The 12,845-nt window shown below is 36.0% G+C and overlaps 2 protein-coding genes across 2 annotated transcripts; one reads left to right on the forward strand and one right to left on the reverse strand.

Moving 5' to 3' along the window:
- Positions 1-832: 832 nt before the first annotated feature.
- Positions 833-6,305, reverse strand: LOC111809755 (splicing factor-like protein 1). The gene is made up of 2 exons (XM_023696160.1): positions 3,732-6,305; positions 833-2,612 (listed from the first exon to the last, which is right to left on the reverse strand). Exon 1 carries the CDS (start codon positions 6,209-6,211, stop codon positions 3,770-3,772), a length of 2,442 nt encoding a protein of 813 aa, XP_023551928.1. The 5' UTR covers positions 6,212-6,305; the 3' UTR covers positions 833-2,612; positions 3,732-3,769.
- Positions 6,306-9,208: 2,903 nt separating this feature from the next.
- On the forward strand, positions 9,209-12,199 carry LOC111809901 (hexose carrier protein HEX6). The gene is made up of 3 exons (XM_023696369.1): positions 9,209-9,476; positions 10,628-10,950; positions 11,042-12,199. Exons 1-3 carry the CDS (start codon positions 9,347-9,349, stop codon positions 12,119-12,121), a joined length of 1,533 nt encoding a protein of 510 aa, XP_023552137.1. The 5' UTR covers positions 9,209-9,346; the 3' UTR covers positions 12,122-12,199.
- Positions 12,200-12,845: the final 646 nt, after the last annotated feature.

Consider the following 12,845-nt stretch of genomic DNA (forward strand, 5'->3'; position numbering starts at 1 on the left):
ATTAAACACAAACTTGAATTTTATTTTCAAATTTTTAATCAATACAAATTTACCTTTTATATTAGTATGCTCTTATTTTTTCTTCATATTTTTTTTTGTCAAATGCAATTTTACATCAATATTTATATGGACTGTAAATACTCAAATTTACGACTTTTTTTCCCTTTAAAAGTACAAATTCTATGAAGTTGTTACAGGTTTAAATAATAGTAATTTACATTTAAAAAGAAGTTTAAATGGTCATTCCCAGTTTAAAATTTGATTGATTGATTGATTTTATATTAATGAGGCTATAAAAATTAATTTAGTTTTTTTTTTCTTTTTGAAAAATTATTTTTCTCACATTAATCCCTCTTTCTTCCCTATTTTATTAGATATTCTCTTTTTCTTTGCCCATTGTCGGCTATGGAGACTAATTGAGTATATAATATAGTAATTACTTATTATTCAAAATCATATTTTAGTGACTGATATTACTAGCCCAAGTCGAATCTTCCCTTTTTTACTTTGGTATTGATATAACCCCTAAATTATAAACTACAAGTCTTTAAATTTGATTGGTTAAAGGAATATCAATCAAACATTTTCCCTTTTCTTCCTCAAGAACATGTGAGTGAGATTAAAAGAACGTTTCAAAATAATTTCAAAATAGTTTAAATCATTTTTGTCTATAAAACAAAACATGCTTTCAACCATTTAAAATAAAAAACAACACTCTAAATTCTAAACGAAAGTATAATAATTAAAAACATGTTTGGAAGTAATCATTCTCAAACATGTCTAGCTTGGCTTGGACTCTATTAGCCTCTATTGAATTTGCAAAAGTTGGGTGAGAATGTTCTAAAAGTTTGGTCTATTGATATTATACCAGAGATGATCCATGAAGAAGAAAGGTATATGGTATCAGACTCCAAAAGTAACATGAAGTGATACAACTCTCCCAGGGATAATATTTGCAGTTAGCACTTTCCCTGAAAACACCACCAAATCCTCCACGTACGAAACAAACAATTGTAAATCGAGTTCTTCAACAGCAAGAATCCACTACCCTCCATGGCAGACAGCAGGAACCATCCAGTGCCACTTTTATCATCTAATGACGACCTTAACAACTCACAATCATGTTAGTTAGCAAAAGTCACAAAAACAGCTGAGGACATTCTCAATCCTCCCTAGAGATGCATCCTTTCGCATCTAAAACATTTAAGGCCTTCAATTATATATGATGATGGCTACGCTGCACAGAAACTAAATAAAACCACTCAAACAAGCACATGAAACTTTAAGAACTCCTCTTTTAGGATGGAGTTTTCCCTTGATAGAAAACTCTCCTTATGAGTCTCCTCTGAATGAAAGATTGCAAGAAGTACCAAAAATATATATTACTCCTGAATCTTTTAGCTTAGGGTGGTAACGGTTAGTGAACAAAAATGAAGGGTGTACTTAAGAAAAATGATAAGGCCCTATGTATGCTCCCGGAAACCAATGAGCAGCAACACTTGTTCGGATTCTCCATTGGTACAATGGAAGTACCCATTATCCATCGACTAAACTAATCTCTTCATGGAATGTATAATATCATACTACAGCTCCACATAATCATAGACAATATAAAAGATCAGAAAAATCAGGAGCTAAATTTTGTAGGATGGACTCAATTTGAACTTGGTAGTCTACTACGTGAACGACTGATCTTGACTCGAGTTGTTAGTATCTTGAACCCTATCACTATCCAACTGAATGAATTAGTCGACACCAATAGAAGTTATCTAGCACTTGTCCACAAGTCAACAAAAAATTGGCAATGAATAGAATTATAATATATAAACTGACTAGCCTGTGATATAACAACTCTGACATCTTTAACCTGCCATAAGAGAACTAGAAAAAGTGATCAGAATATGTTATAAACGTGAAGAAATGATTAAGACGCTATAAATCAAGGTAATTTTTCCACATACCCCCATGAGTCAAAACTCTAAGGCATGATCCCTTCAAGATGGATTGATGGAAGGCATGAAGAATACCATCACCACCACCGTAATACTAACTAATATAGAACCCTTAAAACAGAAAGCATATTATGCTGAACAGAAACGGGTTAGCCCAAGCAATCAACATACATCTAACAGAAGAAATGTTAAAGCAATTCTTCCATGTACCACACCATTCCCATGGAAACTGAGGCCAAGATTACCTGTGGATCAATTGATGGTAGGCATCAACACCATGACAATAAGAGATTACTTAGAACGTCAAAACAGGAAACAATGATCAATAAACTGTTAGGATAAATAAGCAACAAGCATGTTTCAAGAAGTACCATTACCTAAATCTGTGAAGTAGGTAACGAAAAAGTAAAAACACAAAATAGTAATAGAAAAGCAAAAATTAACCAGACACTGTTAGATAGCAAATGCACAAAGAACAGAACCAAATCCTTCAATAATATGATCAAATTTGCTCCTTCAATACAAGGCAAATGTGACAAGGACTTCTAGCCTGAATCTCTGCAAATGTCAAGACAGTACAGCAAGGTTAAAGAGGTGAGTCCCAAACTTCCAACAAAGTCATGGCAAGAGGTAAGTAATCAGCTCCAAGAAACATCAGTCCTGTCAAATTTTACATGATACCATTGGATGGTTAATAACTGCGAGACTAAGCAAACAAATACACATCACCATTAAGAAAACTACAAATGATATTCATGGGAAAGATGAGTGCACTGCAATTTCACACCCAATACCAACAACGTGAGGAAAGCAGAGCAATTAGAGCAGAGAAAATGGCACATATAACCCATATCATTCCCAACAATCATCAGCATGTTAGAGCAGAGCAGATACAAAAAAAGACAAATGCAGGATAAATAACCCCTATTTTATCTTGACTATGATCAGTGCTGAAATATAAACTAAATGTTTTTTGGCAATAGGTTGAATATATATTTTAGTCCATAAATTTTGGGTAAATATTTAATTTGGTGTATAATATTTTGAAAGTTTCAACTATATATATTGATCTTTCTAATCAAGTCCTTATTGTAAAAAAAAAAACATAGAAATTAAAACAATTGGGATGAAAATACTATATATTTGAACTTGATAAAATAGATACCACCCACCAATAAAATAAAAAAATTTAAGGCAGATTCATATGTTGAAATGCTTTTTAAGATGACTTGGAAATAATGCCAAAAAATCTAATACAATTCTAGGTGCCCTCCATAAGTGCAATTTTATACCCACACATGCAAAGAACTATGAGAATGAAAACAATGGCCAAATAATTAGCAGCCCGGTGTTTCAGAATATCTTCTTTCTAAGTAAATCAAAATTCTGTAGACAAAAAGATCTTTTTAAAAAATATAGAAACCAGATATGTGTTAACAAGCTAGACAATATTCTATTCCTACAGCAGAATGATCCCTCCATATCCAGGGCTACAGAGATAACTCGATCCTGTCAGGACTAATCATACTGGAGGGAGAAACATATCAAATGTGATTAGTAATAGAACAGTTGGGAATTTAAATATATATAAATAAATAAATAAATAAATAAAAGAAGTTAGAAATTAAACACAATAGAAAAAATCGCAATAAAGTTAGTTTCAACAGATTGATTTTTCTTTTTTCAAGGGTTGAAAAAAGTGGAAATTGAACCCATTTCATTTCATCGAAGTAGGTTCACCCAGAATTTAAAAACAACAAAAAAACGAGAAATTTATACCTCCTCCAAATTCAAAGCATGCTCCATTAGAACTTCAATTATTTCATATCTGCCATGAACTTTTCATACTCTGCATCTGCGCCTGATGCTGTCTTCTCTGCAGACGGCATGGGAGGAGGCATTGGAGGATTTGTAGCCCACGGAACACTCCCGCTGGGTGGTTGAGGTTGATCTGTACTTGATGCAGACATGGGTAACGGATGAGTAGAAACTGCACTATAATAAGGTGAGTAACCATACGAAGAAGGGGGGTAGGGTGGTTGAGCACTTGGTGGCATCGAATATAAAGTGTTCCCATATGCCGTAGTTTGTAATGGCTGACTAGTAGGATTTTCAGATGGCATTCCTGGAGGAAAACTCTGATGTGCTTCACCCGAAGTCACAACAGGTTGAGATGGAGCACCTGGGGGACCTGTCTGGACCTGAGAGTACTGGATGCCATAAGGAGGCATGGCCTGACCCTGAACAGCCGGATAGACGTTAGAACCCGGAGGTGGAGGGGGATAAGAAGCATATGAAGAAGGAACCGGAGGACCCCATGGAACTGGAGTTCCTGCATAACTTGTGGGTGGAGGAACATTCCCAAGAGGACCACCCGGCATAAACTGCTGGGATGGATAGACACCAACAGGCTGGCTTGAAACGGGATAAGTGGGCACAGCCGATGATGGAGGGAGAGGAGGCACAGTGGGCTGCGGTGGCTTGCCAGCAACTCTAACAGCAATTGTTCGGCCCTCAAGACGATAGCCATTCATGCTGGCAATTGCATTATTAGCCATCTGAACATCAGAATACTTCACAAATCCATAACCTCTACTCAAGCCAGAAACCCGATCCTTAATAACCTTAGCCATCACAATATCACCGAATGTTGAAAATAATCTAATCAAACCATCATCATCAAAAGTGGGAGGCAAATAGCCTACATACAAGTTTGTATCGTCATATTCCTTAGCAGGCTTCACTCCGTTTGCACCAACCCCTGCTTGTGGTGTGTTGCTAGCGCCAGTTGCATTGTTAGTCCAAGGAGGATTGCTTCCTGAAGCGCCAGGGCCTATTGCCAGTGTAGGGTTCTGCTTGGTTGCTGATTCGGGAATCGTTCCTCCCAACTCTGCCAAGAAATTCTGATATTCATCATCCATCTTTTTCCCAGTTGTCCCCTTCACAGGGCAATCAATTGTTGGATGCCCACCATCACCACATATTTTACAAAGTACGTCACTCTTGAATGTCGACGTCCGCGAGGGGCAGGCATATTGACGGTGCCCTGCCTCGCCACACAACCTACAGAATTCTTCATCCCTTATGGTTCCATTCAAGGCAGCAAGTTCCCTAAGCTGCTGCCTCTTATGCTCATTCAACACTTCATCGACAGGCTGTAAGAGCTTCTCTACCATCTCCGCTGCAGCCTCTAGTGCTTCCTGCGTTTCAGCCTCAACTAAAACATGCAAATCCTCGTTCTCTGCAGGATCATGCTTTAGGTCCCTCTTCTGTTGCAGTCTACCTTCTTTTACAGACCCTTTGCCCCTAATTACAATTTTCGCACCAGTTTGCTTCTCCATCCTCTTCTGGGTATTACCTCTAGGACCAATAATCAACCCAATAAAATTGTAACCTGGGTATTCCTTCATCGGTATATAAAGCTTCTTCTGAAGCTTCGGCGGCCTGTAATCTGCTGGAGGCTTAAATGCAGGGTTCTTCTTGATTATCTGAGAAATTATCTCTTGTCTCTCTGTGTTTAATTTTTCTCGGGCACGATACTCCCTAGTATTTATTCTTATTCCCATATTGTCATATATTGGCTCCGGGGAAGGCGAACGAGCACCTTCAGGCCGATCATCTAGAGGCATACCGGATTGAAGCATTCTACTAATTTCTAGAAGCCTACTATTCAAAGCTTGGATTTCAGGATCGAATTCAATACCTCCCATAAAATCAGGAAGTTGAATTACGGGCTTGGGATCGTCATCAGCCCAACGGGACTTCCTCTTCCGCGCACCGCTCCCAGATTCACCGCCACTCTGGTCATTAATCTCCGGCTGCGGATCCCATCGGCTTCGACGCCGGCGCCTACTCGTGGTCTCCTCTTCGCCACCGGAGAAGTCCTTGTCGTTTCCACTATGAGTGTTCGTAAATCCATTCTCCGACAACAGCGGCCTCTGAATCTCCACCTTTGGCACATAATTGGCACCAATCCGAGCACCATCGGCCGCTTGGTTGTCCGCATATCCGTTTCCAGAACTAAACCCCGGATTTTCACTATGAGCAATCGAGGAGTTTCGACCGTGGGATTGCTTAATTTCTTGTCCCAAATATAAAGAGGAGTTGGGATAATCTGAAGCAGCAGGTCCGGAAATGGGCGGCAGAGAAGAGTCACGATCGCGGTCTTCAAAATTTTCGGGAGTAGAATAATCAGGAGGATAAGGAACTAGGGTTTCAATGGCGATATTAGGGTTAGGGTTTGAATTGATCGAGTCCATGTGGAGTCCTTGAAGGGGAGAAGAGATCGATGAGATCAAGACAAAACGATCGCTCCACTGATTCCAGAACCCTGAAAGCTTCAGCGTGCGTTTCGATAGGGCGGTCCGTTATTTATAGGCATTCGAAAGCCGCCAAATAAAAAATAAATAGATATTAATGTATTTTTTATTTTTTAAAAAATAATAAATTACATTAAATTCGTTAAATTATAGAAAATAACTTCAAATTTATTTATATTCATTTCAAAAAATTTATTAAACCCTTTAAATTTAAAAAAAAGTTATTACGGGAATAAAAATCGTTTTTTACTTTATTTAAAAAATATTCATATCTTTAAACTTTAAAAAAATATATATATATAATAATTTATCCCGTTTTGAGGAAAGTGGTTAGCTGTTGTTGGGCGAAGAGCTTTGTTCGCAATTGGGGGAGTTCAAACGTTTGCCTCGCAGGCTGTAATGGCGGCTCAACTAGGCGGTCATGGTGGGCTGAGCAAAGGGTATGCGTATTTGGTTCTTGTTTTAATATGCATATATGCTGCTGGTTTTGCTTGGAATTGGGGTTCTCTTGGTTCGTTGGTTGGTTGGTTCCGTTTGAGATCTTTAAATGGGAGATTGAATCTGCTGGATAGAGTATTATTGTGGCTGCAAGTTTTCTCTTTTCTTTTGTTTCTTCTTATTTGGTTGGTGGGTTTTGATTATGGCTGCCTTTCCGTCGCTGGAATGACACCGTGTGAGATCTTAAGTTGATTGGAAAGGAGAACGAAATATTGGATGAGTGTGTGGAAATCTCTTCTTAGCAGAGTTTTAAAACCGTGAGGCTGACAACTATATCAGTTAAAGCGGACAATATCTGTTAGCGTTAGGCTTGGACGGTTACAAATGGTATTAGAGCTAGACACCGGGCGGTGTGTCATCAAGGACACTGGCCCCTAAGAAGAATAGATTGTGAGATCTTACATTGGTGGAAGAGGAGAACAAGAGATTCCTTACAGGAGTTTTAAAACCTCTCTCTAGCAGATGTGGCCAACGATGACGCTAACCTCAAATAAGGCGGATTATGAGATCCCACGTTGGTTAGAGAAGAGAGAGGGAAATGGAGCATTTCTTGTAAACAAGAATATCAAACCAGCAAACGACATATATATAATGAACAACAAGGCTAGCATACTATCATGATCGCTTCTTGTCTGTGCCTTTAGCAGCTCACCATCGTCATCGGCCCACGGTATCACATGCCTACTAGCTTCTGCTTGATTCTAATTCATTTGGAGTTCGATAAGAGGAACAAAGCAAGTGCAAACTCCATAAACAAAGACAACCCATGGAACAAAATTACCCAAAAGACGTATAGACCACATCTCATAATGGAAATTTCCCTACCATTTGCCCAAGTGACAGGCATCGATCCTTTGTGCACCAGTTCTATTCTGAACTTGGTTTGGATGAAGCTGCATCTCTACCATCTGCCATCACGGTCTCGCTCGTTGGCTCAAGCTCGACGTTCATATCAATGCTTACGGTCAATAGGTTCGGGAGGCAATTCGTGTTAGTGGTTGGAGGGATTCAAATGTTGTGTCCCTAAAAGTGATAATCGAAAGTGTAACCATCTAAACCCACCACCAGTAAATATCGTCTACTTTAGCCTGTTATATATTGTCGTCAGTCTCATCGTTTTAAAATGTGTCTACTAGTGAAGTTTACACATACTTGTGTTTCATTCCCCTGTGAGATATCACAATTCACCTCTCTACAAGATTCAGTATCTTTGTTAGCATGTTATATATTGCGGGTTAGTCTATAATTTTAAAACACATTTATGTAAAAGAGGTTTTTAGAACTATTAGCCAGTATTTGGATTTTTTTTAGTGATTTTAAATTAATTTTTAAATAAAATCAATTAATGATTAACACGTCTAAATTATTCGATTATTAAATTTTAAATTAATATAATTATTAGTTGGTTTAGAGATATAAATTATTTCTTTAATGTACACAAACAATTTATATTAACACGTGTACCGCATGAAAACATTGTTAAATAGGTAAAAACTAAAAACAAAATGTAAAATTAAAATAAAATATCTATTTTCATTTATTATTATTATTATTATTTTTGTAGTATGAACATACCAACTTATTATTCATTATTACTTTATTTTAATTGGATCATGATGTCAACTTTAGGCATAATTTAACATAATTTCATAGACCAAACCAACGTGAAGCATGAATTTTAAGTATTAAACTTAAACATTAAATATAAATAATAAAGTATGGACCCCATCTCAATTAACTCAAATTATATTTTTCTTCTCTTATGATAAGATTCTTATAATTATATTTATTTAATGGATCCCAAGTGTTACAGCTATCATTTATTTATTTATTTATTGCGTACACACGGACATATAAATAATTATTATTGTTTTTCTCACTTTTTTCTTATTTTCACAAATTCTTTATTTTGTTATTATTAATCATTTAATATCTTTTTCATTTACCTTCCAATTTAGAATATTCAATACACTCTTCCTGTCATAAATTTGCCACGTGTCTATTTATTTCTCCTCTTTATGAGATGGAGACAACACAAAAATAAACAAATTAAATTAAATTAATATTTACTCTCAAGAAATCCTAAAAAAAAGTTTTTTTTTTTTTTTTATTTTAAGAAATAATGCAGTAAAAAAGATTGGTAAGTAAGTAATACTATCTCTATTTATACAGACATTTTGGAAAAAAATAATAATAAATTAGTAATTTAATTAAATGGATAAAAACAAAGCTTATTAATTTCCCAAAATAAATTCACTAGAACAAAAAAGAAATAAAAAAGCAAAAAATACCATAATAATGCAAGTCAAAGTAGGAATAGTTTTGAATTTTCTTTAAAAGAAAATAAAAAAATAAATAAAATAATGAATGTGTGGCCAATAATGTTCGTCACTGTCCAGTCCCAAAGTCAAGCAAGTCTGCATCTTTTAATTTGATCTTCTCTCTGTTCTGTATTTGTGTTCTTCAAGTAAGTATCAAAGTTGTGAGAGCTTGCTTGAAGAAGCCCTCTCTGTTTCTCTCTTTAAAACATATATAATTGTAAAAACCAGAGGTTCGAGGAAGAAGAAGTTGAGAGCTATGGCGGTGGGAATGGGAGCTGCGAGTGAAGGAGGGCAATACAGTGGGAAGATGACTCCATTTGTGGTGCTTTCTTGCATGATGGCTGCCATGGGAGGTGTTCTTTTTGGCTATGACATTGGAATTTCAGGTCAATTTTTAATATTGCATATGATCTTCAAAACATTCTTTACCCTACAAAAGTTTATGATAAATCTCTATTTGTCAATGGTAAAAGTAAAAAATAAAAAAAATAAGAAACTATATAATATTTACTTGAAAAAGTATAAAAAAAAATTAATTTAACCTATTTTCTTTTTCATTTTTTTAGATATTTTTATTTTTCAAATTTAATTTTGGGGTTTTTTTCTTGTTTGCTTTGTTACAATAAATTATAAAAGTTTAAATACTATTTTTGTTTTAAGTTTTTTAAGTTAGAAAATAAAAGAAAATTATTTATTATATTGGAAAGTAATTACTTAAATTTGTAGCTCTTGTAATACTAATGGTAGTTAGGTTGGCTTTCTTTCTCATGCTTTTGTTGTTTATATCTTTATTTGGGATATGTAATTTTCGAGATAAAAACACTTTATATCGCTAAATATATATTATCTATATAGTTTTCACCGAATAAATAATTAATTTGAGGTCTATATAGTTTTCACATCCTTATAAGAAATGTCTGATCGATGTCTAATTCTTATGTCATTTGTAATAACTCTTATACCAACTGTAATTGGCTAATGTTTGGCTCTTGTATCAATTGTAACCGTTTAAGTTCACCTCTAGTAAATATTGTGTTTTATGGACTTTCTCTTATGAACTTTCTATAAAGTTTTAAGACTTGTCCACTAGAGAGAGTTTCTACACTAATGTTTAGTTACCCTCTCCAACCAACCAATATCATACCATTGTGGAGAGTCGTGTTCGTCTAACATGGTATTAGAGTCATGCCCTAAACTTAGTCGTGCCAATAGATTGGTAAATTTTCAAATGTCGAACAAAGGATTTCAAAAGAAAGGGAATCAAGCCTCTTCAAAGGCAGTAAAAAATGACTAAGAGTTCAAAAGAGTTGAGCCTTGATTAAGAGGAGGCGTACTTTGTTCAAGGGGAGGTGTTGGATGATGAAAGTCTCACATCGGCTAATTTAGGAAATGATAATGAGTTTATAAACAAAGAATACTATCTCTATTGGTGTAAGAACTTTTGGGGAAGCTCAAAGCAAAGAACTTATACTCAAAGTGGACAATATCATAACGATCGTGGAGATATAACAATAATGTAATTATAATTTATATATAGGTGGAGTGACATCAATGGAAGCATTCTTGGTGAAATTCTTCCCAGAAGTGGATAGGAAGATGAAGGAAGACAAAGATATAAGCAACTATTGCAAATTTGACAGCCAACTTCTAACATCCTTCACATCTTCCTTATACTTAGCCGGCCTTGTGGCTTCCTTCTTTGCCTCTTCTGTCACCAAATCTTTTGGCCGTAAGCCTTCCATTATCTTCTCCGGCCTCGTTTTCATTGCCGGCTCCGCCCTCGGTGGCGCCGCTACGAACATTTATATGCTCATATTTGGTCGTGTACTACTCGGAGTCGGAGTCGGTTTTGCAAATCAGGTATCTATTTAGTTCTTGAACTTTCAAATTATAAGTTTGGTACACTTTTTTGGTACACTTTTTTAAGTGCTAAATTTGGTTTCATTTGCAGGCTGTGCCATTATACCTCTCTGAAATGGCACCATCAAATTACAGAGGAGCAATCAACAATGGCTTCCAACTCAGCGTCGGAATCGGCGCTCTAACGGCCAATTTAATCAATTTTGGCACCCATAAGATCAAAGCCGGCTATGGCTGGCGAATCTCCCTAGCCATGGCCGCTTTCCCTGCTTCAATCTTGACCGTCGGTGCCCTTTTCCTCCCCGAAACCCCCAACAGTCTCCTTCAGCTTGGCAAGCCCCACCAACTGGTCGACGAAATGCTCCAACGAATCCGTGGCACTTCCGATGTCCAATCCGAGCTCGCCGACCTGATCCAAGCCAGCGAAATTGCGAAATCCATCGACAACCCATTAAAGAACATCATGAGGAGAAAGTACAGGCCGCAATTAGTGATGGCAATTGCCATACCCTTCTTCCAACAGGTCACTGGAATCAACGTAATCGCCTTCTACGCGCCAGTTCTGTTCAGGACAATTGGGTTGGGGGAAAGCGCTTCGTTGTTCTCCGCAATCATGACGGGCGCTGTGGGGTTAGTCACTACCTTCATATCCATGCTGGTGGTGGACAAATTGGGGCGGAGAGCTCTGTTCATAGCAGGGGGTGTGCAAATGTTTGTGTCACAAATCATTGTTGGTGCGTTGCTTGCGGCGCTGTTGGGCGACGAAGGGAGTGTGAGTAAAGGCTACAGCTTTGTGCTTTTGGTGCTGATTTGTGTGTACGTGGCGGGATTTGGGTGGTCTTGGGGGCCGTTGGGGTGGCTTGTGCCGAGCGAGATATTTCCATTGGAGATCAGGTCGGCGGGGCAGAGTATCACAGTGGCAACCAACTTTGTGTTTACATTCATTATTGCTCAGACTTTCTTGGCCATGTTGTGCCACTTGAAAGCAGGGATTTTCTTCTTCTTTGGAGGGTGGGTGGTGGTGATGACTGTTTTTGTGTACTGTTTTCTGCCGGAGACTAAGAATTTGCCGATTGAGAAGGTGGAGCTGGTGTGGAGACAGCACTGGTTTTGGAAGAGAGTTGTCGGGGAAGATGAAGAGGAGAGGAAAATGGGGGGTTTTCACTCCTGAACTTATTTTATACCGTTGAATTATGGGATATAAATGGATTAAAAACACGTTTAAATATAATACACATTATAAACTAAATCATATTTACTGACCAAATTTTGAAAATAAAATAAAATATACTATTAACTAAATACGAAAAATAAGAAAAAAAAAAATCTCAACTCATTACAACTGTATATAATATATTTTATTTTATAATGATTTATTCTTTGACTAATCTTATAAACTATTTAAATGTTATTATTTTTTGAAATATAGAGAATAACTTTCGAGTTTTAATTAAATGTTTAAAAATAAACGAATAAATCGATGGTATAAAAGCTAATATTTTACTTTAATTAAAAATATAAATTTAAATAAATGACTCGAACAGCTACAATCAATCAAACTAAAAAATTTATGACTTGGTTGAGTTCATTATTTAAATTTATAACTTCAACAATTGGATTTACTATATAAAAAAATATTTCAACTCAATCTAGGAATATTTATAAAAATAAATGACTAAACGACTTTATTAAGATAATCACGTTGAATAATTTATCTTATAAGTAAGGGCTCCCAAAAATTAAATACACATATACATTGCAACTTTATAGAATTTATTTTTTTTATAAACTTTCTACTTACTGCAATTTATTTACATCAAATTTATTTATTTATTTTTGTATGTTTTAAATTATTTTTGGTACAACAACTCTAATTTTAAGAAAAATAAATATAT

Source organism: Cucurbita pepo, chromosome LG14, assembly GCF_002806865.2.
Source record: "Cucurbita pepo subsp. pepo cultivar mu-cu-16 chromosome LG14, ASM280686v2, whole genome shotgun sequence".
Taxonomy (NCBI): Eukaryota; Viridiplantae; Streptophyta; class Magnoliopsida; order Cucurbitales; family Cucurbitaceae; genus Cucurbita; species Cucurbita pepo.

Coding starts and splice junctions, on each gene's coding strand:
- LOC111809755 (XM_023696160.1), bottom strand. CDS start 6,211: ATGGACTCGATCAATTCAAACCCTAACCCTAATATCGCCATTGAAACC.
- LOC111809901 (XM_023696369.1), top strand. CDS start 9,347: ATGGCGGTGGGAATGGGAGCTGCGAGTGAAGGAGGGCAATACAGTGGG. Junction 9,477..10,627: donor CTATGACATTGGAATTTCAG/GTCAATTTTTAA, acceptor ATTTATATATAG/GTGGAGTGACATCAATGGAA. Junction 10,951..11,041: donor GAGTCGGTTTTGCAAATCAG/GTATCTATTTAG, acceptor TTTCATTTGCAG/GCTGTGCCATTATACCTCTC.